Source organism: Zonotrichia albicollis, chromosome 1 (assembly GCF_047830755.1).
Source record: "Zonotrichia albicollis isolate bZonAlb1 chromosome 1, bZonAlb1.hap1, whole genome shotgun sequence".
Classification (NCBI taxonomy): Eukaryota; Metazoa; Chordata; class Aves; order Passeriformes; family Passerellidae; genus Zonotrichia; species Zonotrichia albicollis.
The window spans coordinates 120,680,770-120,706,606 of NC_133819.1; the positions used below are offsets into that span (position 1 = coordinate 120,680,770).

A 25,837-nucleotide genomic window follows, 5' to 3' on the forward strand; every position below is an offset into this window, starting at 1 on the left:
CTAAATCTTACTGCAATAATTCCTTTCATTTGCTTGATAAACCTCAGTTCACCATCCTTGCTGGAAGTCCAAATCCTGCATCTGGCATTATTTATGGAATTTATTTCACCAAGCATTTATTTATGGAATGAAGTACCAGGGCTGTAACATCACTGTCTCACAGGGAAGCCAAACTGCACTAGCAAGTGGTGTGCAAATCTGTGATAACTCACTGGGACAGCAGGTCTTACAGCTGTGTTATATATTACCTCCTTTGTAATGTAAAAATAAAATCTTTTTTTATTGAAGTAATTTGAAAACCAATGGAAAAGATAATCATTGAGGCGACATTATTCCTGTAACAGAATAAATTCTGTTATCTGAGAAGGGAAAGCCTATCAGAGATTACAAATTACACAGATTAACATAGGTGTTACTGTTTAGTCTCCTGTTGTGAAATTCCTGCTAGTGTAGGATTGCTGCCCTTTACTGATAATTCTGGTTTACAAGAGCAGCAAATTTTGTCTCTTTTCACTAGGAGGTACTTTGTGGAAACACTGCCAGGTATTTTTGACATTATGTGAGCAAGGAAGTGTGAGTTATGAAGGCCCATGAAAACATAAAAGCTGCCAGAAAAAAAAAAAACCAAAAAAAAAAAGAAAAAGCCTCTATTAATTTATGGATTAGTGGTAGTCAAGTGTGTAAATGGAGCTAAGAGGTGGTAGGTACCAGAGGTGCATGTAATGAAATGGCTTAATGGGGTTTGCACAAAAAATTAGTGGCAAACTTTAAATTCAGTTATTAGGTTACTGTTTTCTGGCCATGTGTTTTCATCATGTGTAGTGAAACATTTTTTAAATTGTGATTTCATATGGTTGACAGAACATGTTTTTGTGCTTTTTAGCTGCACAAACATTCTGCAGTTCCTTCCAGTGGTCATGGAGCACCTGTGCAGGAAACTCTCTAGAGTCCAAACAATGTTATAGCAGCTAAATGGGAATTCTTACTGTGGAAAATAAAAATGCTACTTCCACAGGAAATTCCTAATCACCTATTCCCATAGCTGCCATAATGCACTTATTGCTACATGGCCTTTATAGATGGCCATAAATGGTTGCTGATCCTCACCTAGCTTGTACTCAAATTACTGATTTTTCAGCACTCATAAATCAGTGTGCTGTCACTGGCAGACACATTTATATCCTGCATCTAGCAAGCTTTTTTCTCAGAGTAGCATTGTAGTGCTGCTGAACATAAACTGTTCTATTAGGCACAGAGTGATGCTTACTTAGGTAATAATGAAGAGTAGATTCATATTGAGACACTTCTTGGCTTCTTCTCAGGTTTCATGGCTTCTTGGCAGAACAAAAGTGTTTGAAAAGCAGCATAGTTGGCAAGTTGGGCATTCCATTCATAAGGAGAAGTTACTCAGTGATGGATGTTGAACCAGGCTGAGTCTAAGAACAACAATGCAGCAGGTTGAGGGAAATAATTCTTCCCCTGTGTCCAACACTTCAGAGACTGCTGCTGGAGCACAATACCCAGTTTTGGGCTCCTAAGTACCAGACAGACATTGAAATACTGGAATGAGTCCAGCAGGGAGCCAGTAGGAAGTTTATAGGGTATGAGAAATGGCTGAGAGAACCAGATAGGTTTGTTTAACCTGTAGAAGAACAGGCAGAGGTGGTTCTGCTCTCTGTGACTCTCTAAATTATGGAGAGATTAAGACAGAATCTTCTCAGAGTTATACAGTGGAAGGATGATGGGCAACAGACACATAAGAATATGGAAAATGTTAATGGTACATAGGGGAAAATACCCCATAGGAGTGGTAAAACACTGGAATAGGTTCCCCAGAGTAGTAGACACTACAAACTCAGCTGTGTAGCTTTCTCTCATTATACTTGCTTTGAGCAGGATGTTTAATCTAGGAGTGCTAGTCCTTGTCATCTATATGATTTTTAAAATATATGTTACTGTAATAATTCTTCACTTCCTTACAGACTCCACTATAGGGGTCAGGAAAAAGTATTTTACAACTACAGATAAATTCACAGCAATTGGACAAATCCTGTCTGATTGACTTGTCTGGATTCAGAATTATTATTTGGTCCCATGGTGCAGGGAAAGGAGACATAGCCTCCAAATCTGCAATCTACCTAGGAAACGTATTTTTGAAACACTTGCATTAGTAGCTGCATATGAAAAATAAAGGAACTTTCTCATAGTCTCAAAGGACTGCAGTCAGCTTGCCCCAAAACTGGGGAATGATGTCTTGAACAGTTTCTACTTGAAGGGCAAGGACTGTTGCTTTGACTGTCTTTCTTCCATTATAAACAACAATTAGCTAATAACAAAAATACCAGTGTGTTATTTTTTTACTCCCAACCTTAGCACTTAATATTATAGACCTTTTTGCCTTATAGGAAAGGCAAGATAATAAACATGTACCAGATCCCAGTTGTGTTGCTTAATGCCTGAATGGTAGTCACTTGGATCATACCACAAAGGCTATTTTTTAAATTGATGTATCAAAGTGGTTGTGTTATGGAAACTAAATCCTGGAAGTTAGAGAAGCTGAATGAATAAGTTTGTCTTTAAAAAAAAAACAAACCCTTCCACATCCTTGTTCAATCAGTGTTGCCTGAAAGAAATTTGTACTGCTAGAGCTGACATTTCATAGTTCACTGGGGACAAACCATGTGAATATATTAATAAAGTCATATATGTTACCATGATAGGTAGAAGTGAAAGGGAAGGTTAACAAGAGACTCAGAGCAAATTATCATGGCTTATTAATATTATTCTACAAACACTTAGTATTAATGTGTAATTATTGTACAACTGACGAACTAAGTATATTTATGAAGACATCTATGTGGTTCAGTTTAGCTCATAGATTTTTTGGCAGTGATTTTTTATTTTCTTGCATTTTTCTACCTTTCTAGGGAAGAAAAGTACATTAAAACATGCAGTAAAATGTCTTTTTCTCATACAGAGCTAAAATAGATGGGTGATAGTTCAAGTAGGGTTACGCTTTTAGTCCATATTTCATCTGAGTCTTTAATGGTCAGTGAAGCTAATGGAGTTATGGTGATTTATGTCAGCTGATGATCTAACCCTGAATCGTGTTGTTTTGTGGTTGAAGCACATGGCTTGGCCTGCAGAGCCTTGTCTTGTTCCTTGTTTGGACAAATGAACAAAGAACATGCAAACATACATCATAGTTTGTCTGAGAACTATCTTACTATAAAATAATAAGTTGCCACTGTGATAAAGTTACCATTCAGATTTTTTTTTTGTTAAATTCTGCTTTTAAAAATAGAAGGTTTTGGTTTTTCATATAAAAACTTAACAAATGAATACTGGAACACTCTGCTATACTTGGCCTTCTTCTCTGGGAATGTCCACTCTTACTCTGCTTTTCTGCTGATAAGCTCTAAATTTTTAAAGCCTTCATTTTGGCAGAGGCTTCATCTTCTGACAGCAACAATCCTACCTAGGGAAGAAAAAAACCAGATTTCTCGGTAGTAGTTATCATTCTTTCAGCTCTTTAATAATGAAAATGCATCAACCATAATAAAATCCAAATTAATTTTTCAGCCTAAAGTTGCCTTTTCTTGATTGATAGCTTCTTGCTAGAGCCCTTAGTTTGGAATAGTTTCAAAATATTTCTTTCTCTGGTCTTGTACTCTGAAGGGCTGGAGATGCAAAATATCTGCTTTGGGTATCATCAGCATTAAATCTCTGGAGTGTAATAGCAGTTTGTTCTGTACTTTCAACTTTAACCAATGAACTCTGTATCTCAGCTGGTTTTTATTATCTGTGGAAGTTGCTGCATGGCAAAAGGAACTTGGAGAGAAGAGGAGCTTAGCTGTCACGTACCTTATAGCACATCATAACTTGACCACTCTGCATTTACTCTTGGTTTGCCAGAGACAGAGACATGGTGCAAGTATTGGTTACTTAAAAGAAAATGGAAATCTTGAGGCCAATCAAATACTTTTTGTTTTGTGCTGGTATCACCAGTGTGACTTTTCTGCCTACATGCATGTCTGGACATCTGCTTTATGTTACCTCTCCTTGCCTGCTCCCCACCTTCTCTCTCAAACACATATTTGGCAGCATAAAAATAATTTCTGACAACATATGAATTGAGGTGAGCTGGTTTTTTGGGCTTGAACCTTAAGTTTGATATTTGAAGATCCTGTATCACTTAATCCAGCAATTACAGCAAAATACAAAATTTTAAAACCAATTGTTTAGTTTAAGCTTAATGTAAGATTTCCAGCAAATATTGACAGTATCTTACTCTGCACATGCAGTGACTGGAGAGATTACTGATCAATTTTACACTTCAAAAAAAAGATGAAAAAAAAAACCCCTAGGTCATTGTCCAAGAGTAAGAATATTAAAATACCAGAGAAAAAAACCCAACCTTTTTGAAAATCAGAACAAAGATTTTTGTTAAATAAAATATTTAACGTATTAAATTCTGAATAACAATAGTAAGTCTTTGCACTCTGAGGAACAAAAGTTCCTTACTAAGATGTGATAAAAATACCTCCTGTATCAAAGGTACTCAAGCTGAAAAGAGCCTTCAAGTGGGTCTAGACATAATGTACTTGCTAAAATATAATGGATGCCTGTGAAAGCCAGATACAGATCTGTCTTATAGCTTGTCCCAGCTGATGAATCTAATGTTCTTTCCACCTTCTAAGTCCTTCAAAATAGTTGTGCACATTTCTATAACAGTTCAACATGTAGTGTTGGAGTCTTATTGATGATTTACTGCCCTGTGATTAAATATAAGCAAACAAATGTGCTACGCTCTTTAGAGAACTTCCTGTACACCAGCTAACATTATTCTTGAAAGCTAGTTTCTTCTTTTTATAAGATTGTTTTTATTTTTGCCCTAAAGTAAACCAAATGGAAATTCATTACACTTTTCTTTGTATCATAATTTGTTTATTTGTCTCTTAGCTGAAAGCCAAAGAAGTGTTACTGATTTATTTTTCTGTCATTGTTTCCACATAAATCCCTATTGCTCAATCTCTCTGGTTGCTCTGCAGATATCCCACATGCAGCTCAAGAAAAGTTGATCAATCAATCAAGTTAATTGATCAGCTGTGGCCTCCTTACCATGTAGAATCCATAGTCCATACATAAAGACAATCCATAAAGATGGCTAGCAGCATAGAAGACCTTGTATTTCCTACCAAGATAGGTCTTTCAACATTATTTGTATAAACAATATTCTTCTTATTTCAGCTTGCATGGTTTATAATGAATTTTATTTCAACTTCCTGCCAGCTTTAAAAAGGTTGTTAAAAAGCTAATGTAAAGAAGCTGTAATCAGATGTCCTCAAATTGAGATGAAGTAATTGTGTGCAGCTGTTCTTTCTGTTCTTCTGCTTGGACATTACAGGAGGTGAGGTTTTAGTTTAAATAGCTTTCATCAGGGTACCTAAATTTGGGCTGATCCTTGTGGAGACTGTTTTTATTTAGCAATGGTAGCTTCAGATAAGGGCAATTTCTTCCTGAACTTATTAGTTTCTTGAAGAAATCTTGTCATGTGTTTATATGTAGTCATTTAATACCAATTTAAAGTCAAAAGATATTTGAACTGTTCTGTTCCTGTCTTGGGGTTCTGTGTGCATGCTGGCTCATGCTAGATGACCTTCTGAAGAAAAACCATTTGCAGTGATCCCTTGTCATTCTAGGACTTGGATGGCTTTTACTGCAGGATTTCTTAAGGGTACAATTTATCCCCATGGGGAAAGTAACATACATTCACTTAAGTGAACTGCAAATCACCCTTCTTATTAAGAGCTATAATCTCTATATGTAATTTTAGCTTTATTTTTTGATAAATCAGGTTTGTATCATGCATCAGTTGTTCTTTCCATGCTGAGTAAAGCTCAATGTTAAGATTTTGTTTGCTACGGATATTTGCTATGTTCCTTGTGCTGGTGGGAATAAAAGTATTAAAAGCCTTGTGGATAGAGACACACTATCATAAGAAGCTCCTGGAAAAGCTTTGTGGTGTAGTTCTGGGCAGTCATACTTGGGAGAGAAATGTTGCAGCAGCTTGGGGTAAAAGAATCTGGTTTTGGGAAGGAGAGCAGCTTGTATTCAGAATACTTGCAGAAAGCTTTTGATTATATGGGTTCACTTGTTATGTTGATGATTACTTTACAGTGAAGATTATAACTTACTATGCTTGGGACCATTTAAATGTGGTTAAAGTACCTCCATCTTTCTTCCAAAATGCCATAAAGGAAGATTATAGAACTGATTATTTTGGTTCATTCTGTACATATAACCACTTCTCTTTAAAACCTGTGGTTGACAAGTTGGTTTGGTCTAAATTCTGCGGTGAATGAAGAGACAGTTATGTGTCGAAAGTGAAGTTTGCAGTTTATTTACTTTCCAGCACTTCATAACACTTTACAGCTAGTCCCATACATATTAACCTTTTAATGGCACAGTATGGTGTTAGACCCACCTGTAAAGAAACTGTTTTTATCCTGGGGAATTTTTTAGTCTTTGTTATCACATTTTTTGCATGGGCCTCTTAGTAATTCTTAAGGAGTTTTTTGTCTCTTTTTTTTTTTTTTTAATATAAATATTTGTTTCAGCTCTCTCTGAAAAGAAGATAATTTTAAATTCCCAGCTGGATTGAGGAATCCTTTACAGTGCTGCAATACAAGATAATGTGTCCTGCAGAACACTTGACTATATTCTTGTGTGCTACTGGAGCTGTCTTGCATTGATATCCATCATTCAGTGGCAACACAGAAACAAATCCATGGGGTTTTCCCATAGAGGCCATTAAGGGTCATGGCAGATCATTGGAGTTTAATTGCCTTCATCTGTCATGCATAGGATATTTAATATGGAATTTTGGTCCCGATCATCAGATAGGACCACAAAGGTGACTAAGGAAATGGAGGATCTCACATACATGGAGAGGCTGAGGGAGATGGGACTATTCAGCCTAGAAGAGAGAAGGTTCATGGGCAATCTTATCCTAGTTTCTAAATGCTTGAAGGGAGGGAATAATGAAGAGGGACTCAGATTTTTCTCAGTAGTGCCAGCTGGCTGGGTGAGAAGCAATGGGTACACATTAAAAACCATGAAATTCTGATTGAACACAAGACTTTTTCTTTTTTTAACTGCAGAATACTGGTCAAACACTAGCACATGTTTCCCATAGAGACTGTGGAGTTACTCAAAACCTGGCTGGACAACCTGTCCTGTTGCCCTGGGCACTCTGCTGCAGGAGGGCTGGACCACATCTGAGGAGGTCACATCCATCCTCAGCTATGTGTATGGGCCATATGTGTTGCCATATTTTTTTCAATGGAACTCTAAGCAGAAATCCAACTCGAGCCTCAAATACCCTTAGACCAAAATAGTTCTTCTTGCATTCCAGAGTTATAACATTCCATGGGAACAGTATGATTTTTTCAGTTTCTCCAAATCAGTGTCTTTCCACTTAGGGAACAAGGATTGCTGTCTCCACATGATAGCATAATCAAGACCCTGTTTTACATAGCACCTGTCTAAAATACAGAAACAAGTTATCTACTAGCCAAGTTTCCTGGTACATCGCAGTGTAAAATCAGCTGTTTAGTTGCTTAAAATATTTTGTTCAGGCTAAATTTTTTTAGTCCTTTGTCTCTATATTCTATCTTTCTTCTATTTCATCCTTTCTTTACTCAGTTTTGGTGTAGTGAAAACTACAACTGGAACAATTCAGCTTTTTCCTGAAACTAGGGGAAAAGTGTAACTTGCCCTGTGTCTTTATTACTTCAAGTAGGTTGACAGGAAAATTGGCTGAGCCTGTAGGCACGTATGTTTTCCATAGATTGTGTCTGGTACTTAGACTGACTTTTCCTATCATTGCACATCTGCTGTGGGTTTTGCTGGGTTCAGTGGCTTTAGATGAGTCATAAAAGTTTCTTGTGTGTTGTCCCTAATGCTTTTGCTGCCCCAGATAGCTGGAGCTGCTTGCTTCAATGAAGGAGCATTGTGTGAGGGCAGCAGGAGTGTAAACTAGGACAAGAATCACTTTGGCTCCAAGGTCTCCTGGCAGTGAGATACAAACATGTAAAAGGAAAGGATTCTTTCCTTTTACTTCTGTAGATGATGGGAAAGAAAGACTAAGCTGCTGCTCCTGCCTCTTTTAGCTGTCACCTTGGTCTGTGCGTGTGCATGGGGATTGTGACAACCAATGGCACATGGCTGAAGCTGAGAGCACATGGCGGTATCTGAAACCAAAAAATGTAGAAATGTTATCTCTGCTCTCCTAAAATAAAGAGAAGGTGCTCTTTGATGGGAAATGTAACAAGTTAGAGGGTAGGGTGCCCCTGAAGAAGGGTACCCACATGCATTTAGGAGTGCAAAGTAATAGCTTGTTCTGCTCCAGTGGCTTTGGATCATTTTTCATCACGGGGTTCCATGGGTGATTAGAAGAAGCCTTCTTGATGCTAATGCAAGCAATTGTGAAACACCTAATCTCCTCCATAGGTTCAGGGCAGATGCCACAGAACCTCAGGACTTTGGGACAATGTCTCACTGATGAAGCCCAGCAAGAAGCTGAAAAACTTTTGAGCTAATCATGAGACAGGCTGTCTATTTTAAACAGGTTTTCTAAAGAAAGAGGCTTCAGTAAGCTGTGTTTGGCTTTTCAACCCATCAGTCCATTTAAACCAAATTTAGCAGGGCCATGAGGTACTAAAAATTGTGAAGCTTTGATTTTCATGAAAATTAGTATCTGTTTTTGAAATGGACTAGCCCTATATTGAGGAAGGAGCTATGTTGAGGTCAGCAGGCAACTTCCAGGCTTATCTGCACAAGCATAAATACTGAGCAGGATACATATGGAAGAATTTGCCTGAGCAATTGCTGCTCCTTGCCTTAGCTTTATGCACAGGAGCTGTTTGTGTTTGCGAAAGGGAGAATGCAAGGAAGTAGGTCACATTCAAAGAAATAGGCTTTTTTTTTTTTTCCTCTGCTCTTTGGGAAATGTCTTGTGGGAAGTGTATCCTCTGTTTCACAAGAAATGTCTGAGGCAGACAGCCTGATGATGGCTAGTTATCAGAACACAAATGTCTTAGCTTATTCTCTCCTACTAAAGGATTCCTCTCACTGCCTCAACTTGTTCTGCAGCTGTAGAAGAGTTGTACTCTCAGGTTTTCATTTTATGCTGTCCCTTTAGGATGTTGCAGGTTTAGAAAGATAGTTGATATGGAATATGTAAATTTGAAGACCTGCATTTTCTTTCCATTCACAAACCGAAGAGCTACCCAGAGAAAACTTCAGTTTTCATCAGTGGTCTTAAAATTCACATGGCAGCATCCTGACATATTGCAGTCTTCAAGAAACCAGTTTCCCTCACCTAAAGCAGCTGTATAATTTTTGCTGGCTGTTTGAAATACCTACAGAATTATTTTTTAATCCTTTTAATGTATCATGCAAATCTGATAGGCAGATAGGAAAACTGTATAACCTGGAGAGTTTATAGCACTTTGTTTCAGTAAACAAAAAAAACAGCCAACATAAACCCCCTCACTATCTTCAAAGAACTTCTCTGTACCTGCTCAGCACACACTTAGCTCTGTATGTTTGCTCGGGAGAATATCGCAGCTCGTACACGCTGTAATATACATCTCGTGGGAAGGTGTGGAAGGGGAAGTTGAAATGGCTCTTTGCTGATGATAAAATGAAAACAAAAACAACTGCCGATTCCCTCGCCAGCCAGCTCGCTGGGACATTTTTATAATTCTTTTACTCTGTTCTTGGAGGACTCCAATTAGCCTCAAACTGGAGATCGCAGCTTGTGTGTGAAACAGGCAGCTGGCACGCAATCCTCCCTGAAGTTGTTTCCTTTCCTTTTTCCTGAGATTTAGCGAAGGGGGGGAAGGGGTTGGAGTCACATGGATACAAAGCTTTTGATTAATGTCCAAGTCTCTGCTGCCGCGGAGGCTTTCCAACCTCTCAGCTAGCAGGGCGAGCTGGGAACCAGTGACCGCTCGTTTCCTCCGGGCTGTGTCCCCTTCCTGACGGGAAAGGAGCGCGCTCGGGGGCGGCTCGTCGCCTGCGGAGCTCGGGCGGCGGCGGAGCGGGGTGAGCGGGGGCTGCGCGGTGGGGAGCGGCCGGCCCCGGCCCCGCTGTGTAACTTGGCGGGGTCTTTGTTGTCCTTGTCCGCAGCGCAGCGCCGGGGAAGGCGCCGGGCTGGGAGCACCGATCCTCCTCGCCGCACCATGACAGAAGAAAGCAAGGGGGAAGGCAAGGGGGAGAGCGGGAAGGACTTGGAGAAGCAGCTTCGCTTACGCGTGTGCGTCCTCAACGAGCTGCTGAAGACGGAGCGGGACTACGTGGGCACGCTGGAGTTCCTGGTGTCGGTGAGCGGCGGCGCCGGGGCCGCGGGGCAGGGAGCGCCCAGCCGGGACAGGGCTGAACCCCAGCTGCTGCCCAAAAGGGAGGGAGGGTAACAGGTCTGGAGATAGCCGAAGCGTTTATCCCTTTATTCCTCCCTCCCCGCCTCGCCCCCCGTCCCCCGGCCGCGCTGAGGCACTGATGCTCTCGCGTCTCCGCGAGTGGAAGCGGATGGGGGCGATGGGTTTGGGCTCCCCCAAACCTATCGGGCGAGGGGGCCTGTGTTCATTTTAGGATGCCGTAGGGTTTCCACTACTTGCGACAGTCTTGGAAACCCAGCGGTGCAGGGGGGAGGCAGCAGGACAGAGGGGGTGCTGGTGTGCAGCAGCTGCTTGGCATTAAAGCCACATGTGGCGTTCACTCCCGTCTTGTGATAGGGGGTCAGCTGGGAACGTCGTGCGTTCTGCTCAGCTCTGTTGGGACAGTTTGAGCTTCCTGCTACATTTGATGGGATTGCTGGTGCCGGGTAATACCCTAGACAGAAAGGCAGGAGTTCTCACTCAAAAAGCCAAAGGGACAAATCATTGCAGAACAGATGTGGCCAGTGTTTCATTTGTGCCTGATCTTGGTAGCATCACTTTAGGGCTCTGATGTGATAAATATGTTCAAATCAGCTGCTTCAGATTGCAAAAGTATTCACAGTAGCCCCATCATACATTTCTCTTCCCCTGTCCCATTGAAGAGGGGAAATCCTTCCAACTGCAAACTTCCTGCCTTGCTGCCTTGAGAATTGTGGACTTTTTGCTTATTACCATGAAAGAAGAAATTCTTAAGTTGGCTGTGACAGGGAGAATAAAAGCACAGACATTGGAGTGAAATAAGATCTACAGAGTAGCTTATTTTCTCCATATGTTTATCCTCAGCAGCACCATGAAAAATGGTAAATGGTCCAATGTGTTGGGGTGTTTTCTTTTTTTTTAAGCTTAGGATGTATGTTTGAAAAAGAGACTGTGCAATTATTTTACTTGATTCCATTTAATGGTCAGGTTTTACCTACTTTTAAAAAAACTTTTCTAAGGAAATGTTATTCCATATTCTACCTTAACCCGCAAATTTGGTGTGTGCCAGAGTCTTGGATTTCAGCAAATTTGAAGAATTTGTAATATCTTTAATTTTGAATTCTAAGGTTTTAGACATAAGATAGATATTTCAGTTCAAGCAGTAAGTGCTCAAATTCTCCCAAGGATCAGAATCTGTAAGTGTTTCAAGTTCTATCCAGACACTGAATTCAGTAATAAGTCTTTTTGCAGTTTGGATCAAGATGATCTAAACAAATCATGTGGAGAAAGGAAGAAGGGTTGGTGTTAAATACTTGGTTCTACATCAACTTTTCAGATTCATTAACAGTTGTGGACACGGTTCAAGTGACTGTTCAGAGATGTAAATCCTTCACAGAGAAATGCCACATGTTCTAATTGTACCTCAGTTTTGTTTGAGCTTTCTGAGCTTTCCTTTGGTCTACCTGCTAGGACTGCTGTTGGGATCAGTTGTGGTGGTGCATTTGTGAGGGCCACTGGACTAGGGCCAGTATGGAGACCATGACACTGATTTTACGTAAGCCATCAAACCAATCACTGAGTGAGGGGTTTATGTTCCAGCCAAAGTTGACAGCTGGACTTCCAGGTCATCTCAGTGTCGTCAGTGGAGCTCATTGTGTGGAAACTACCTTTCCTTTATGACTGAGATGGTGAAGCCAGTTATAGTGTCCCTGAGAGTTTGCTCTGAGTACCTGCAGTTTTCAGTGTAGTTAATAGGAAATTGGGTATTCACTTAGATAAATGAAAAATCCCTGTGCATGGCTAGAGAATGAAGAGGTTATAAGGAGGAAGTGACTTGCTGGTCTGTGTCAACATGGGAAATGATTTGCTGGTTTCCCTACACTGGAAACATACCTACTATATGCTAGATTTATATAGGTTCTTTTGTTTATGTTGTAATTAAATAACAGATTTCTGGTTGGTTATTTAAAGTCTTTTTTTCCCCTCCTACTCTATGATTGCTCATCCTCCACTTATCAGTGAGAAGTAGCTTGGCTTGTATGTTCTGTCAAAATTCTGTAACACTGTAAGGTACAAAGCAGAAGATTTGATATACATGTAACTTTATTAAGTAGAAGTAGCTGAGTAGTCATTCCCATGTGAATTAATTCACCTCTTCTTTTTTGGCTTTGTGCTGTGTAAATACAGTATATTATTTTATATCTGCACTCATGACAAAACAAATCTGAGTGAAAAAGGTCTGCTTGTATTAATATTATTCTTTTGTGTCTCCTGAATCTTCCAGTAATAAACTGTAGTAGCGTTGAGATCTCAGCAATAACAATTTTGGGCCAATTGCAGTGGGATGTGTAAACATATGTGAGGCGGATAAACTTAAGTCACCCAGTAGTTGCAGCAATGTTGGAAGGAGGAGGCATGCACTGGAAATTATGAATAAATATACTTATGCTTATTCTTTTCCTTCAGATGTTTCATTATAACATTTAGAGTGCCATTGCAATACCACAGTTTTTGTTTCTTCTAGCATTTCTTAAAAGTAACAAGTGATGGAAGAATTTACTTAAGACACTAAAAGACCTTTTAAAATTATATCTGTAGACAGAAGTTTTTATTTTTACTAAGCTACAATATTCTGTTATGGACAGTTGATGCTTTATTGGCTAAATTAGCAATTGGACTTTTTCTGCTTCTAGATGTTCTTGCTGATGATCATACCATTTTCCTGTGGCAAAATCTTTGCTTTCCAATGAAAGAGAAGGTGTACTTGCAAGAATAGAGGAAAATCTTTCTTTCTTATCAAAATGAACTTTCTGGAGGGGACAGAAAGTAATAGTTGATGAATATTTGCACTGTATAAAATAATTCCATGTCCACAAATCCCACTGTATGACTGAATAATTAATAATTACCTTAGGTACTTATGGTAAAGTACTTATAGTAAATATGCTTTAAAAAAAGTTGTAACATCATCAATTTGTACCTTATCTCCTTCATGCTTTATAGCAAATGACCAAAAATATATTTACTGTGATCTCTGTAAACATAAGGGACATTTCCTATGTTGTCCTTTAAGCACAATTAGCCTGGAGAAAAGGAGACTGAGGGAAAACTTTATCATTCTTTACAAGTACCTGAAAGGAAGCTGTGGTGAGGTAAGGATCAGTCTTTTTTCTGCCCTGACAAGTGCCAGGACAAGAGGAAATGGCCCCAGGCTACACTAGGGGAGGGGTGGGTTGGTTATTAGGAGAAATTGATTCACTGGATGGGTGTTCAGGCATTGGAATAGGATGCCAGGGAAGTGGTGGAATTGCCACCCCTGAAGGAGTTCACAAAACATGTGAAGCAGATGTGGCACCTGGGGACATGGTTTAGTGGAGAACATGGCAGTGCTTGGTACTGGTTGAACCTGATGGTCTCGGAGGTCTTTTCCAGCATTAATGATTTTATTCTATGGCTAGCTAACTGGAGCAAAACTGCATAAACTTTTCTAAGATTCCTTGGTCTGTGATTTTATGCTGGGGAACATATGATTTTTAAATGAGAATCTTAAAAAAATAGTTGGGTTTTTTTTGTAATTTGCTGAGTGTTTTCATGTGAAGTTTCATTTAGTGTGTAATCAGGGTACTCACTTGCTCCTCAACATAGCAGTAGTAAAGAGACCAGTAAAACTGTGGTTGATGAGACATTAAAAGTACTTAATAGTAAAGAATTGCTAAAAAGTGGCTAGGTTAATTTGTCACCTTTTTACCTGATATAAGGCTTAGTTTTTATGTTTGTGATTTACACTAATTGACTGGCCACTAAGGTAAACCAGGCCATAAAGAATTTTAGGATGCATGTACATATATGCATATACACATTTAAAATACACATGTATATTTTTTGGAAAGAAACTTTATTTTGAAATAGAAATTGGAAATGTAATCAATCTGCTACACTTGGTACTTCAGGGGATATCCATGGAAGTAGAGTTTAATTTCCTATGGCAGCGATTGTTTCTCTGGCACAGTTTTGTGTTCTGACAAATTTGACGTTGATGGGAATAGAAGCAGATGTTGGCACTCCTGAAAGCCTTCCCCACGGCCTCAGCTGGGGTGGCTAGTTAGATCTTGAAGCAGCTGGGGGAAAAACAAAGCTAGTTTATTATGTAGACTACAGTATGGTTTACAGAGTCTCCCAGTGAATATATATGTTTCTGCCAGTTAACTCTCAAGTATCAGTTTGATTTTGTTACAACATAGTGTACTGTCTTCTGCTTGCTCTAAAGTGAAAAAAATGGTTGGTTTTCTTTAAATGTGCCCTGTTAAGGGAAGCTGAATCCTTGCTTTTCAATTGGTATAAAGAGATATTGTTTATAAGGTTTGTTGTGCAGCCTTTTCAGTGTCTGTGTGACTCCTCGGCTTCTGTGTTCCCCTGCTGAACATTCCCTGTCTCTTGGCTCAATAAATATTTCTCTGATTTTTGAGCAGACTAATTATTTGGAGAAGTGATTACAGTAATGGAGACTTCAGGTAACCTTTATAGTCAAATTCAGTGTTACTAAGCCTGGCTAGCAATGGAGGATTTATGTTGTGGATGAAAGCTACTCAAATAGTTATGCTATATAATAAAGTTAGATGTTGGGCTTTCCACAAAAAAAAAACAACTTATAAATGATCTTTTATGGCTGTGGTTTGATATAAAAACAGTGTGTCTGTGTGTGTTGTTTTTGTGTGCATGTGTGTATATATCACAGAATACCTTAAATTGAAAGGGTCCCATAAGGATCATCTGGTCCCACTCACTGAATATGTTATATCTCAATTACAGTGATGATTAGTGGCTTCATAGTGCTTTTCATAATTGCATTTATATTTTATAAAAGGGATTTAAATGAATGGAAGGGAAGGGTTTTAGCTGGCTGCATTTTTTGATAAGGTTATGTGATTTCCTTTCTCTTCAGGAAAAGAAAAACAACATTCTATGGCTACTTCATCATGAAAAGTCAAAAGGAAGTGCAAACACAATTACCATAGAAAGTCAATATCTTTTCCATTCACTTCCAATTTCTGTTTTTAACTTGCTGAAGTGTTAACAAAAAATGTGAGTGTGGCATTCTATTTTTATTTGACTTTGCTTGTCTGTATCCATGGCACCACCTGTGGTCCCTATCGGAGTAAGGGTTACTGCTTAAAAGCTGTTTATTTCTTTGTAACACCTGCCCCAAGGTTGAACACTCTGCTTGATGGAGTGGATTAGCAAGAAAGATTTTTTTTCATGTGAGTGTCTTTACTAGGTGAGCGCAGAATTCGTGCAATGTAGGACAGTGGCAAAAACCAGAGTTTTTTCAGAAGAATTTTTGAGTACATATCTTATCTTGTTTGGAATTGGAGGGATTTAGGCTAGACAATGACAAATGTTTCATACTTTTCAATGTATTTCTTCTTACTGCTCTCAGATGCACTTAGATTGTATTGTGAAAAACGCTTCTTTGGGAAGAAAGGTGGTTTGTTGAGCTGTTCAGTGAAAAGTTTAGAATACTGAAAGGAGAAATCTTTGTTCCATAGCATTTAAGAAACTTATCTGTTCTTAAGACTTATTGTAGACTAAGACTTAATCTTTTGAAGCCTATAATATGCTTAGAAATGTTGTACAACTTCATGATTTATCTGTATTTATAAATAATATTTGCAGTTTTCCATTTATTTCTTTGCTCTGTTTTACAGCTCAGTCCTAACTCTCCTGGCACATGTGTTTCACAAATTTGTAGTGTGAGTTGCTAATTTAGAAGAGGCTACTTGAGGGGGACCATGGATCAGAGCATCCAGGTTTAAGTTATTCCATGCAGCCTAATGCTGTTGATTAGTATGCTGTTTGCAGTGATTTCATGTAGGGGGATACAATATAAAGAAATAAAGGTAGTATAGAAAGTAATCTTATCCCCTAAAGAGTTGCAGCTGGGTTAATTATTAAAGATTAGGAGCAGGCCTGATTTTAACAGGCCACACCTGTAGCCAATCAGAAGAGTGTTATAAAAGAGTGGATTGGTTGGTTGAGGGATCTGGAGTCAGTTGGCTGCTGTGAGAAAGAGTCAGTGCTTAGAGGAGCTGCCTACAAGAAACAACAAGGAGATATGAAGCTCCTTGGAGATGACAATGTGAAAGCTTTGTGATATAATGACAACAATTTGAAATATTTATGGAGACATATTTTTAAACTCCATTTTGTAGTAATTTTTGTCACCATTTTATGAACACCAAGCTTAAAAACCAGGCATCCCAAGGTTGATTTGCATTTATTTGGTAAGATTAGCAAAATTAGAGCAATTTTGTCAATTAGACAAGGTTGGAGTCATTGTAACAGTATTACAGCATGTGAGAAATTGAAAAGTTCTTTGCATGGGAAACCAAAAGGAGCTGTCCTTTGGCCAAAATAAATCCAAGCTGGCTGTAGTTGACCTAAGATACCGATTGGCATGATTTGCTAATCTGCAGAAGGCTATAACTGTGTATCTCTGAGTAAAGTATATGTCCCTGTTTGGAAAGGAATTGGATTACCCATGAATGAAATACAGGCTTGAGCAAGGGTAATGAATTTTATTTAAGACTTTACCTTTTTATACAAGTGTCTTCAAGAAAACACTTGTACTCACCTACTTGTACTCACATCCTCATGCATAATCTTTTACAGAAATTTTATCTAACTGTTTTTGCTTTAGGACTCAACTATGTGTGTATTGATTGTTTTCTGTTTGGGATTGAGCAGAATTATTGCGGTCTTTGATGAACATGTGGGACTTGCTACTCAGGAGGAATACAAGAATCAAGGTAGCAAAGTGGAGTCACCACTCCTGGAGGTGTTGAGGAGGTGTCTGAATCTGGTGCTGGGTACTGTGTTTTGGTGGTAGAGTCCTGTTCCTGGGATGGAATGACCTGGTTCACCTGTACAGGCTGGGGGCTAGAAAGCAGCTTTACAGAGGTTACTCTGGGAGTACTTCTGGGCAAGAACTGGAGTATGAGTCAGCACTGCACCCTTTCAGTGCAGGAAAGAATCAGCATCCTGGGATTGTTCTAGCAAGGGTGTTGCCAGCAGGTGAAGGGAGGTGACTCTCTACCCTCTGCTCTACATCTGTGAGGCTTCTGAGAGTCACATTTTCAGCTCCCTAACTGAGGAAATAGTTTTACCTACTGACACAAGTCTGATGCTGACCAGCAAGGTGAGGAGGGGCCGGGAGCATATTGCTGCAAAGAGGCTGAGAGAGCCAGGGGTCTTTGGCCTTGAGAAGGTTAGGTGGAATTTTTATTGTTGTCTACAACTCCCTGATGGATAGGTGTGGGCAAGATGCAGCCACATTCCTTTCAGAAGTGCAGAGTGGAAGAAGGGGAGGCCATGGAAGATGGGAACTCCAACGTGGTGCGAAAGGAAAAAATGCTGCTCACAATAAAACTGGTCAAAAACTGGTATAAGTTGCTCAGAGGCTTTTTTAAAATTTTGCTTGAAGGTCATCTAGGCAAGACTGTCAACCTGTTCTAGTTGACACTGCTCTGTTCAAGCAATTGGGCTAGATGACCTCCTTTCCAACCTCCATGAGTCATCAGTTTGCAATTTATTGCTATGACAGAAAAAAGGCTGACTGCCTTGAAGTTTTAGCCAGTTTCAGGAGAACAGAATTTTCAGGGTTGCATCTCTACTTCCTTTATACTCTGAAATTGCAATGCAGATTGCCAGGCTGTACTGTTCAGCAAGCAATTATTCAAAATTTAAGAGAAAACTCAGGTACATAGTTTTGGTTTTTTTAAAAAAAAAAATTCAACTGTATTATTTTTGCTCAGGAAAAGATAATCTGGCACTTTTGTACTATTTTCTATTCAGAGATATCTTAGTGCATTGCTTTCATGAATAAATCAAACCTGTGTAGTTCTACAAATGGGAAACTTAGATCTTGATTTTTGGCTCCCTGTAGAAGCTTGTGCCAGAACCAGAAATGTAATCTGATGTCTTGATTCCCAGTTCACCACTCTGACAGCAAAGCAACTCTTTCCCTTCATATATAATTGATGCTAAAAGAATGGTTGTCTGCTTAAAATGTCTGAGAAGCTGCAAGGACAACTGTTCAAAGCCAGCTTTGTTTTGTGAAGCTTGATTGCTCCTGGGATTGTCTCATAGGCTGCTCACAGTTGAGTTTATCCCATTGTAGGGACAGAACTGAGAAATTAGGCGTTGGTTGACACTTATTTTAGACCCCACGAGACCTCCAGATTGTCCATTGTGCTTTTGGCAGTCTGGCTGCCGAATCATCTGGCATCCCTGATGAGCTTCCAAGTTCAAGGCTGAAGAACATGAAGGGAATGTATGGGAGAAACAGAACTGAAGTGAGTACTGGAAAAAACATAATGCATTGTAGTAAGGTGGCTTTCTTTATTTCAGTGTAATTTGTATGATGCAGGCCCCTTGACAAATTGATAATATCTTGATGAGTGAAGCAGAATAAATAATCTAATCCTTGACCTTCCTAGGGAAGTTTTATATGAATTCTCACTTCAAAATGACATTTCTCTGTGGCTGCTGATACTTGTGCCTGGATGTTAAATACATTATATATATTGGCATGTTTACTTTCTAAATCTATTTTGCCTATTATAATAACTAGAGCAAGTGACCAGTATCAATTAATATGATGGTGAATTTAAATTAAAACCATATTTCATAATTTTACCTCTGAAATAAATTTTTAATTTTCTAAGGCTGTTTAAAAGGAGTAATTCCTAGAGTGAGGGATGAATGTGTTCCTACATGTTGACTTAACAATCCCAGTCTCTTTATGTCTAAATCAAATATGTTGTGACAAAGTGATTGATGTCTGGGATGCTATGAATTTGTGAAACAAGGCTGGAAAACCTCTTCATTTTTTTCCTCTAGTATGTGCTAAGTTACCATATCCTTATATTCTTTTGGTAAGGTATCTGTATTCCTAGAAGAAATAGCATGCAATTGAATGCTTTGAGACAATATCCTCTGACTGTGTAGTGTGAGTGTGGTCTTTGCTCTAAGAGTCACAGAGGCATTTGAGACTTAAATGGATGTGGCAGCACCTGAAGCTCTGCAGTGTATAAGCACCACTTTCCTTAAAATGATACCACAGCCTGACAAGGTGGAGGGAAAAAGTGGCACACACCTGTAGAGTTAGTGTTGTGTCACTTGTAAAGTGTTTGTGGCTGAATAGCTTGTATTTATCTTTTTGTTGTCTGGGAGGGAGAGCTATTTTGCAGAAGCCATAGGAAGCAGGAAGGCAATAAATAAGTCCTGATTCAAAGAATGCCTTTGTAAAGATGGCCACCCTACATTTATAATGAGAGCTGCTTCCTTCCTTCTAATATCTGTTGGTTTTTGTTCATGAAAAGTATGATAAAATGCTACTTAAAAATGAACTGGCAGAGTATGATAATGACTAAAATGAGATGGGCTGGAAGGAACCTGTGAATTGCTGTGACAGATTTAAGAGAAGGTCTAGCCCACTGCCCTGATTCTGGCCAGGACAGGGTTAATATTTGCAGCAGACAGGAGGGGGCATGGCTAGGACATGGAGATTATTCTGTACCATCTCAAATCATCAGTGGGAGAGGGGAAAAGGGGATCTCTTGGGGATAAAGGGGTCCATTCTGGTCAGGGTAGCCTGGTGGAGGCTGTGGTCAGGTCCTGCTGTTTCCATCTGAATCATTCACCTGTTTCTTGTGCCCTCTGCCATTAGTAATGTTGCTGTTACTGTTAATTTTCTTATCTCATTGCTGTTTCCAGTAGGTTGTTCTTATCTCAACCTGTGATCTTTACCTTTTGTGCTTCAAATTTTCCTCTCTAGCTCACCACAAGAGGAGGGGGGAGCAGTGAATCAGTGATGTGTGGTTTCAGTGGGAGCACTAAACTGGGGAATACCATTGCTCAACTACAACACACAGTAGTTTTTTTTTTAAAATAATATTAAGTAGTAGCATTATTTGGAGAGTCTGTGCTTTGTGACTGGGGGCTCTCAGGTCTCTCCTGAAGAGTGTAGGTGTAGTACCTTGTTGCAAACTAAGTGATTTCTGAGTTTGATTACTTTATTTTTGTATTTGTGTATTTTTTTGGGCACCTGTAACTTCTGAATGTGTGTCCCATAAAAGAATTCCTTTTGCGCATTTTAAATATCCTGTCTCAAAAATGTGCTAAGTACTTACATCGCTATTTTTCTCATTAGAAATCTATTTATTCTTTTTATGAAACCCTTTTCATACTTTTAATCATCTTTCCAATTCCTTTGTGATGAGTTCTTCTGGTGTCGGTATCCTTGATCTTCTGCCTAGTTTCATTCTAGGTCTTTTGCAGTTTTCAGAGAGCAAGAACTAACATCCCGAAATGTGTGTAATAGATGTTTGAGATACTGAATTATGACTTTTCTTGTCATAATTCAGTACCTCATACTTGTCATAGTAACATCTTTCTTGACTGAAAGGTGTTAGATTTGTTTATCCTTCTGCAATGTGCAGTTAGCACCTTACTTAGGCCCTTTTTTTACTTCTTTACTTATCTTTAAATTTCAAAAGTGGTATTTTTAGAGATTTGGCAAGATTCTTGAAGTATGACTTGCAGCTGCCATTTGCTTTTTCTTACAATTCTGCTTTGCTATGTGAATGGGGAAAAGATCTAGAAAGAGATCTCGGTGAAGGATTAAGTAGCCAACCAGGAATAAATAGGAACAGTAAGAGTTATGAGATTACATTTCTGTGCTTTGGAAATAGGAAGGAGAAAATGTAAAGGAAAAATACACTACCAAGGTTGAAAAGGAAGAGGAAAGGGTTACTAAAATTAGTTCTAAAAATGAAAACTTGCACAAAAATCCCCTTTGAAACATAACAAGTATGTGATGAGATTTCCTCATGCTGTAGTATGTGTGTTAATAAGGCAGACATCACTGGCTTTTGCAGTGTCAAATTAGATGCTGGTCATGGTCCCAGAAGTTAACTATGTTACTGGATGTTTGCTGTGAGTGGGGAGCAGTACAAGTGCAGTGTTTCTTAGGCATCTTCAAATACAGTCATCTTGAGGGGTGAAAATACCATTATCTTTGAATTTGGTTATTGTGTGCTTATTTGCTTTTATGATAAAGTATGAAATCTCAATAATTATCAAAAGATAACTGAGAATTTTTTTTATTGGCAAGAGCAGCATTTGAGCTGTCTTTAGTTAATCTCTTTTATCAGTAGAAGAGACCTCCAGGTTTTCAGAAGGGTGTGACTGATGGAACATTTGTAAAGTGCTAAGTTGTAGATTACTTCCATAATGTTGGGAATATTTTTGGCAGAGCTGAGATCTTTCTGTGGCTTAGAGTTACACTGGATACATATTAAGTACAAGGATTGTGTCTGTTGTTTTCTCTAACTGGAAAGGTTCATTTTCTATTAAGATATTGGTTCTGTAGTTCAGTTACACAGAATAACACATAAACACCATTAATAATAACAATACTGAAAATAATGAATGGAAATCACTAAATTAATTGGTTGTAGACCGCATTTAAATATCTTGCGATATACCTGGAAGGATTCTTTATGTGGGTAGGGCCAGAAGAGTGAAGAGCTGATAGCAGTAACTTTTAATTTACTTAAGGGTTCATTTATCTCTTTGACACTGCATGAGATCCTGTTTATTAAGAATAATGCCTGGAAGTTGGCAATTATATTCTGTATGAGTGTGTTAATTTCTTCCCATATGCTACAAGGTTGTCCTCACAGGAAATAAAGGGACTTTTTCCCGTGTTTAGTTGTACTGAACAGTTGTCAGACCAGACAGAAACAATGGCAAGGAAAGTTTCCTGTTTTCTGCAGATATTGAAGTGGTCTTCGACCCTTACCAAGGAAGATCTTCATTCCCACTGTGGCTGCACAGAGAACTGAATTGTCATTACTGTATGAAGATGCTGTCATCTCTCTTGAAACACGGTGCTTCACTCTTAAATGTCTTAAAGCAATTTACCATCAGTTCTATCCGTCTCAATTACATCTCAGTATTTGCACTTAGAAATAGCAAATTGACAGCAGGGAATGCTTCTGGTTGCCTCTCTCTAAACACTCAGATTATGCTGTGTTTAGAATAGTTTTAGATAGGTGATGAAATAAAGCTTGGGCCTGGCTGATATCCTCAAAATGAAAGCAGAGCAGAATAAAAATATAGTAGACTTGGAAGATTTCATAATAGTAAGGATTTGAACTGCAAAAAGGAAACATGCTTTGTTTTTAGTCTGCTGTGCCAGGACAAAATTGGGGAAGGCTGGTAAATCAGTGTCTCAGCAAACACTCTGTTGAAATTTTCATGTGAAGGTGAGGATAAATTATGCTGATACTGCTGCAATATAAACTGTGGTTTTCCATAGGTAGGGAAAGACAAAGACTCTGACTGGCCTTCTGAAAATACTGTGAAAATTTTTTTAGTCAATATTCGGCCTGTAAGTTCCAAAGAGATTGCATGTCTTTAAATTTCACATACTTGTGTTATAGAACATTCCCATGAGCTGTGGGAGATGACCATCAGCCATGATTAAAGATTATTTTAATTGGAATTCATGAAGATAAATTTGAACAGGAGCTGTACTACTGAACAGGAGCTGTAGAATTACTTCATAATTTCATTCAGAAGACCAGCTTCTTTCAAGTTAAATTTTTTTTTTTTAGAAAGTAAAATTGGACTTCATAGTTACAGTAGTTTATCATCTGTTACACTATCAATTACAGGTAATTAAGTTGACTAGTTAAAACTCAATCTCATTAACTTATTAAATTTGATTTAGTAATGTACTTTTCAACACATGCAATCCAGTAAAGCATAGGTTTTCCAAAGAAATTTGCAGGGTACTTCTTCACTGAGAAATATTTATGATTCCTTCACACACTTTTTTGAGTCTGAGTCAAAATTTTCTGGTGAAGTGGTTAACCAAGATTCTCTTGTTTCTCTGTCAAATTTATTTGGTGTACAAATGCCACTTTAAAATGGTTATCAGTGTCGTATTACATAAAATACTCAGTTGTCCTGATATTTAACCAGATTTTATGTAGATCACCATACAGTATTTGTGAGCAAGTGATGCTGGAAGTTGCTGTATTGTGAAGGATAAAAAAATGAAGGACCAACTGAAGTTTATTTGGGCATCCTGTGAGAAATGTGTACTGGAAATACACAGCAGCAGCATCCAACACAAAAAGTAACAATTTTTGCACTTGTAGATTTTGCTAATAAAAAAGCTTGGTGTTTGGACCAAATGAGGTATTCTTATTACAGTAAGAAAAAATAAAATATTAAAATATGACCGCCATGATGACCATTATGCATTTGCATATTGCATATCTTTGTAATGAGAAATTCCCCATATTTACTTGCCAAGTGCAATTTGGCTTTTGACTGCGGAAACTGTTAGATGTAAAACAGGGCTTTAGCAAAATGTTATTTTGTGTCTAAAATGTTTGTTCTTTGTATGCTGTTGTCTTTCTTAATGTACCATGGCAGTAAAGGTTGTAATGGCTATTCCAGTCCTTTTCCTGTTGTTTCCCAGCCACCAAACAGCTCTGGGATAATACAGTGCTTTGACTTTCCTATTTTTGACTTTCTCCTATTTTTTCTAAAACTTTTAATTTCACTTTTTATTAAAAAATTAAAATTAAAAGACCCTTTGAATTACTTTTTAATAAGAGTAAATGTTTCTCATAATCTGAGTAGTGGTAACAAATAAAGCATTTACTACAGTTATGCCACAGACTTCGAAAAGGAATTTACCAGTATATCAGAGCAATTCTTGTTGCTGACCCTTTACTCTTCCATTTTTTCAAGTTTATTTACTTGGTTTTGTCTTGCACCTATCTCAAGTCCAGTCATCTGTCAATAACCATTCACCATCTCCTGCAACATTCATTGTCAATAGGGCAGCAGTAGCTTTACTGTGCACTACAGATGGGAAACAAATATTAGCATATTAAATATCCTTATTGTAGAATGAAGTCTTGTACAGTGAAAGATTTGAGGTATTTATTTTCTGGTTAATGAAAAATGTACATGAACTGCAGATTTTCCATATGCAACCAAATTCCACTTATAAGGTTTTAAGAGAAAATGAAGCATCTTAAAATAATATTTTTGGCCTTTTGAAAACTTCTGCTACTACAATAAACCCAAATATTTTAAGGGACTACTGTTTTCATGAATTTTTACATTTAGGAAAAGTGGCTACATCAGGTGCTATCAAATATTGCCTTTTTATATAAAGACTTGTCCCATCACTTTATAAATTAGTTTCTAATTCAGCAGATTGTCATATAGAGCTACACCAGGAACAGAGGGCTAGATATATCTTTAATTCTGGTTTACGTGCATACACCAAATATTACATGGATTTAAAGCCATGATGAATCATGACCAGACCTAAGATGTGGGTATGGTTAACATAAGTTACGAGACAGCCTGATTTTGTGCCCAGGCTAAGACAAGGACCCGAGGAACCAGACTGCTGGTTACATTTCAGATTCTCCTCAGATCTCCAGGGCTTCTGATGCAGAGTGAAAATTCCTCAATAAAAACTGCCAGCACTCTGCTACCCCTTCTATTCACATGGGGACAGACTTAGGCAGGGCACTTTGTTGCATGCACTTGGACTTCATACCTTTTTTACTGCTCTTTTAACAACTAGTACTCAGAACTTTGCCACCTGGCCTTGGGGGATTAGGTACTGCTGCTCCTGCCCAACAGAGGCTTTGATTTTTTTAAATTAAAAAGTGTTTGTCTGGTTTTTCCCTTAATGTGAGAGAGAATGTCTTCAGTGATAAGTACTTTGATAAATGAAGAATGAAAGTACATTTAGACTGTTCCAAATTTTCTGAAAGTCAACTTCTACACAACAGACTTCTAAATTTGTATGCTCATACTTGCTTATGTATGTCCACTGAAATGGAAATTTTGGGAAAACAAGCTTTCCTTAGATTTTAGGGTGAGGTGGGGAATGAGCTGCTGTTGACATTCTAATACAAATTTTCTTTTCAGTTTTGTTTTAGAGGCACGTAAAGCTGTGCTAAATATGAATAAAAACATAATTATGGCTTTCTGACATATATATAAGAGAGTAGCTGGGGGGGGGTCAGTCCTAACCAGAGGCATTTACTAGAGATGCCTTTGTCGGGAGTTGTTTATCTTGCTAGTAAATAGATGAAGACAAACTTGGGTAAGAGGCTTTGTGTTGTTCTTTTTTTTTGCTCAGTTATTAAGCTTAACTGAATTAAGTTAAATACCCTTCCTAAAAGCTGAATAATAGATTTTTCCCTTGTTTCTTTATTGGTGTTATCATAGAATAATTTAGATTGGAAGGAATATTAAAAATCATCTATCTCCAGCCTCCCTGCCATGGGCAGGAAACCTTCTGCTGG

The 25,837-nt window shown here is 38.4% G+C and overlaps 1 protein-coding gene across 1 annotated transcript in view; it reads left to right on the forward strand.

Annotated features, from left to right (window-relative positions):
- The first annotated feature begins 9,946 nt into the window (after nt 1-9,946).
- Nucleotides 9,947-25,837, forward strand: part of PREX2 (phosphatidylinositol-3,4,5-trisphosphate dependent Rac exchange factor 2) — a 171,377-nt gene continuing 155,486 nt past the window's right edge. The window contains exons 1-2 of the mRNA XM_005479357.4: nt 9,947-10,113; nt 10,198-10,391. Coding sequence (XP_005479414.1) covers nt 10,251-10,391 — 141 coding nt within the window. The 5' untranslated portion in view covers nt 9,947-10,113; nt 10,198-10,250. The remainder of the gene's footprint in view (nt 10,114-10,197; nt 10,392-25,837) is intronic.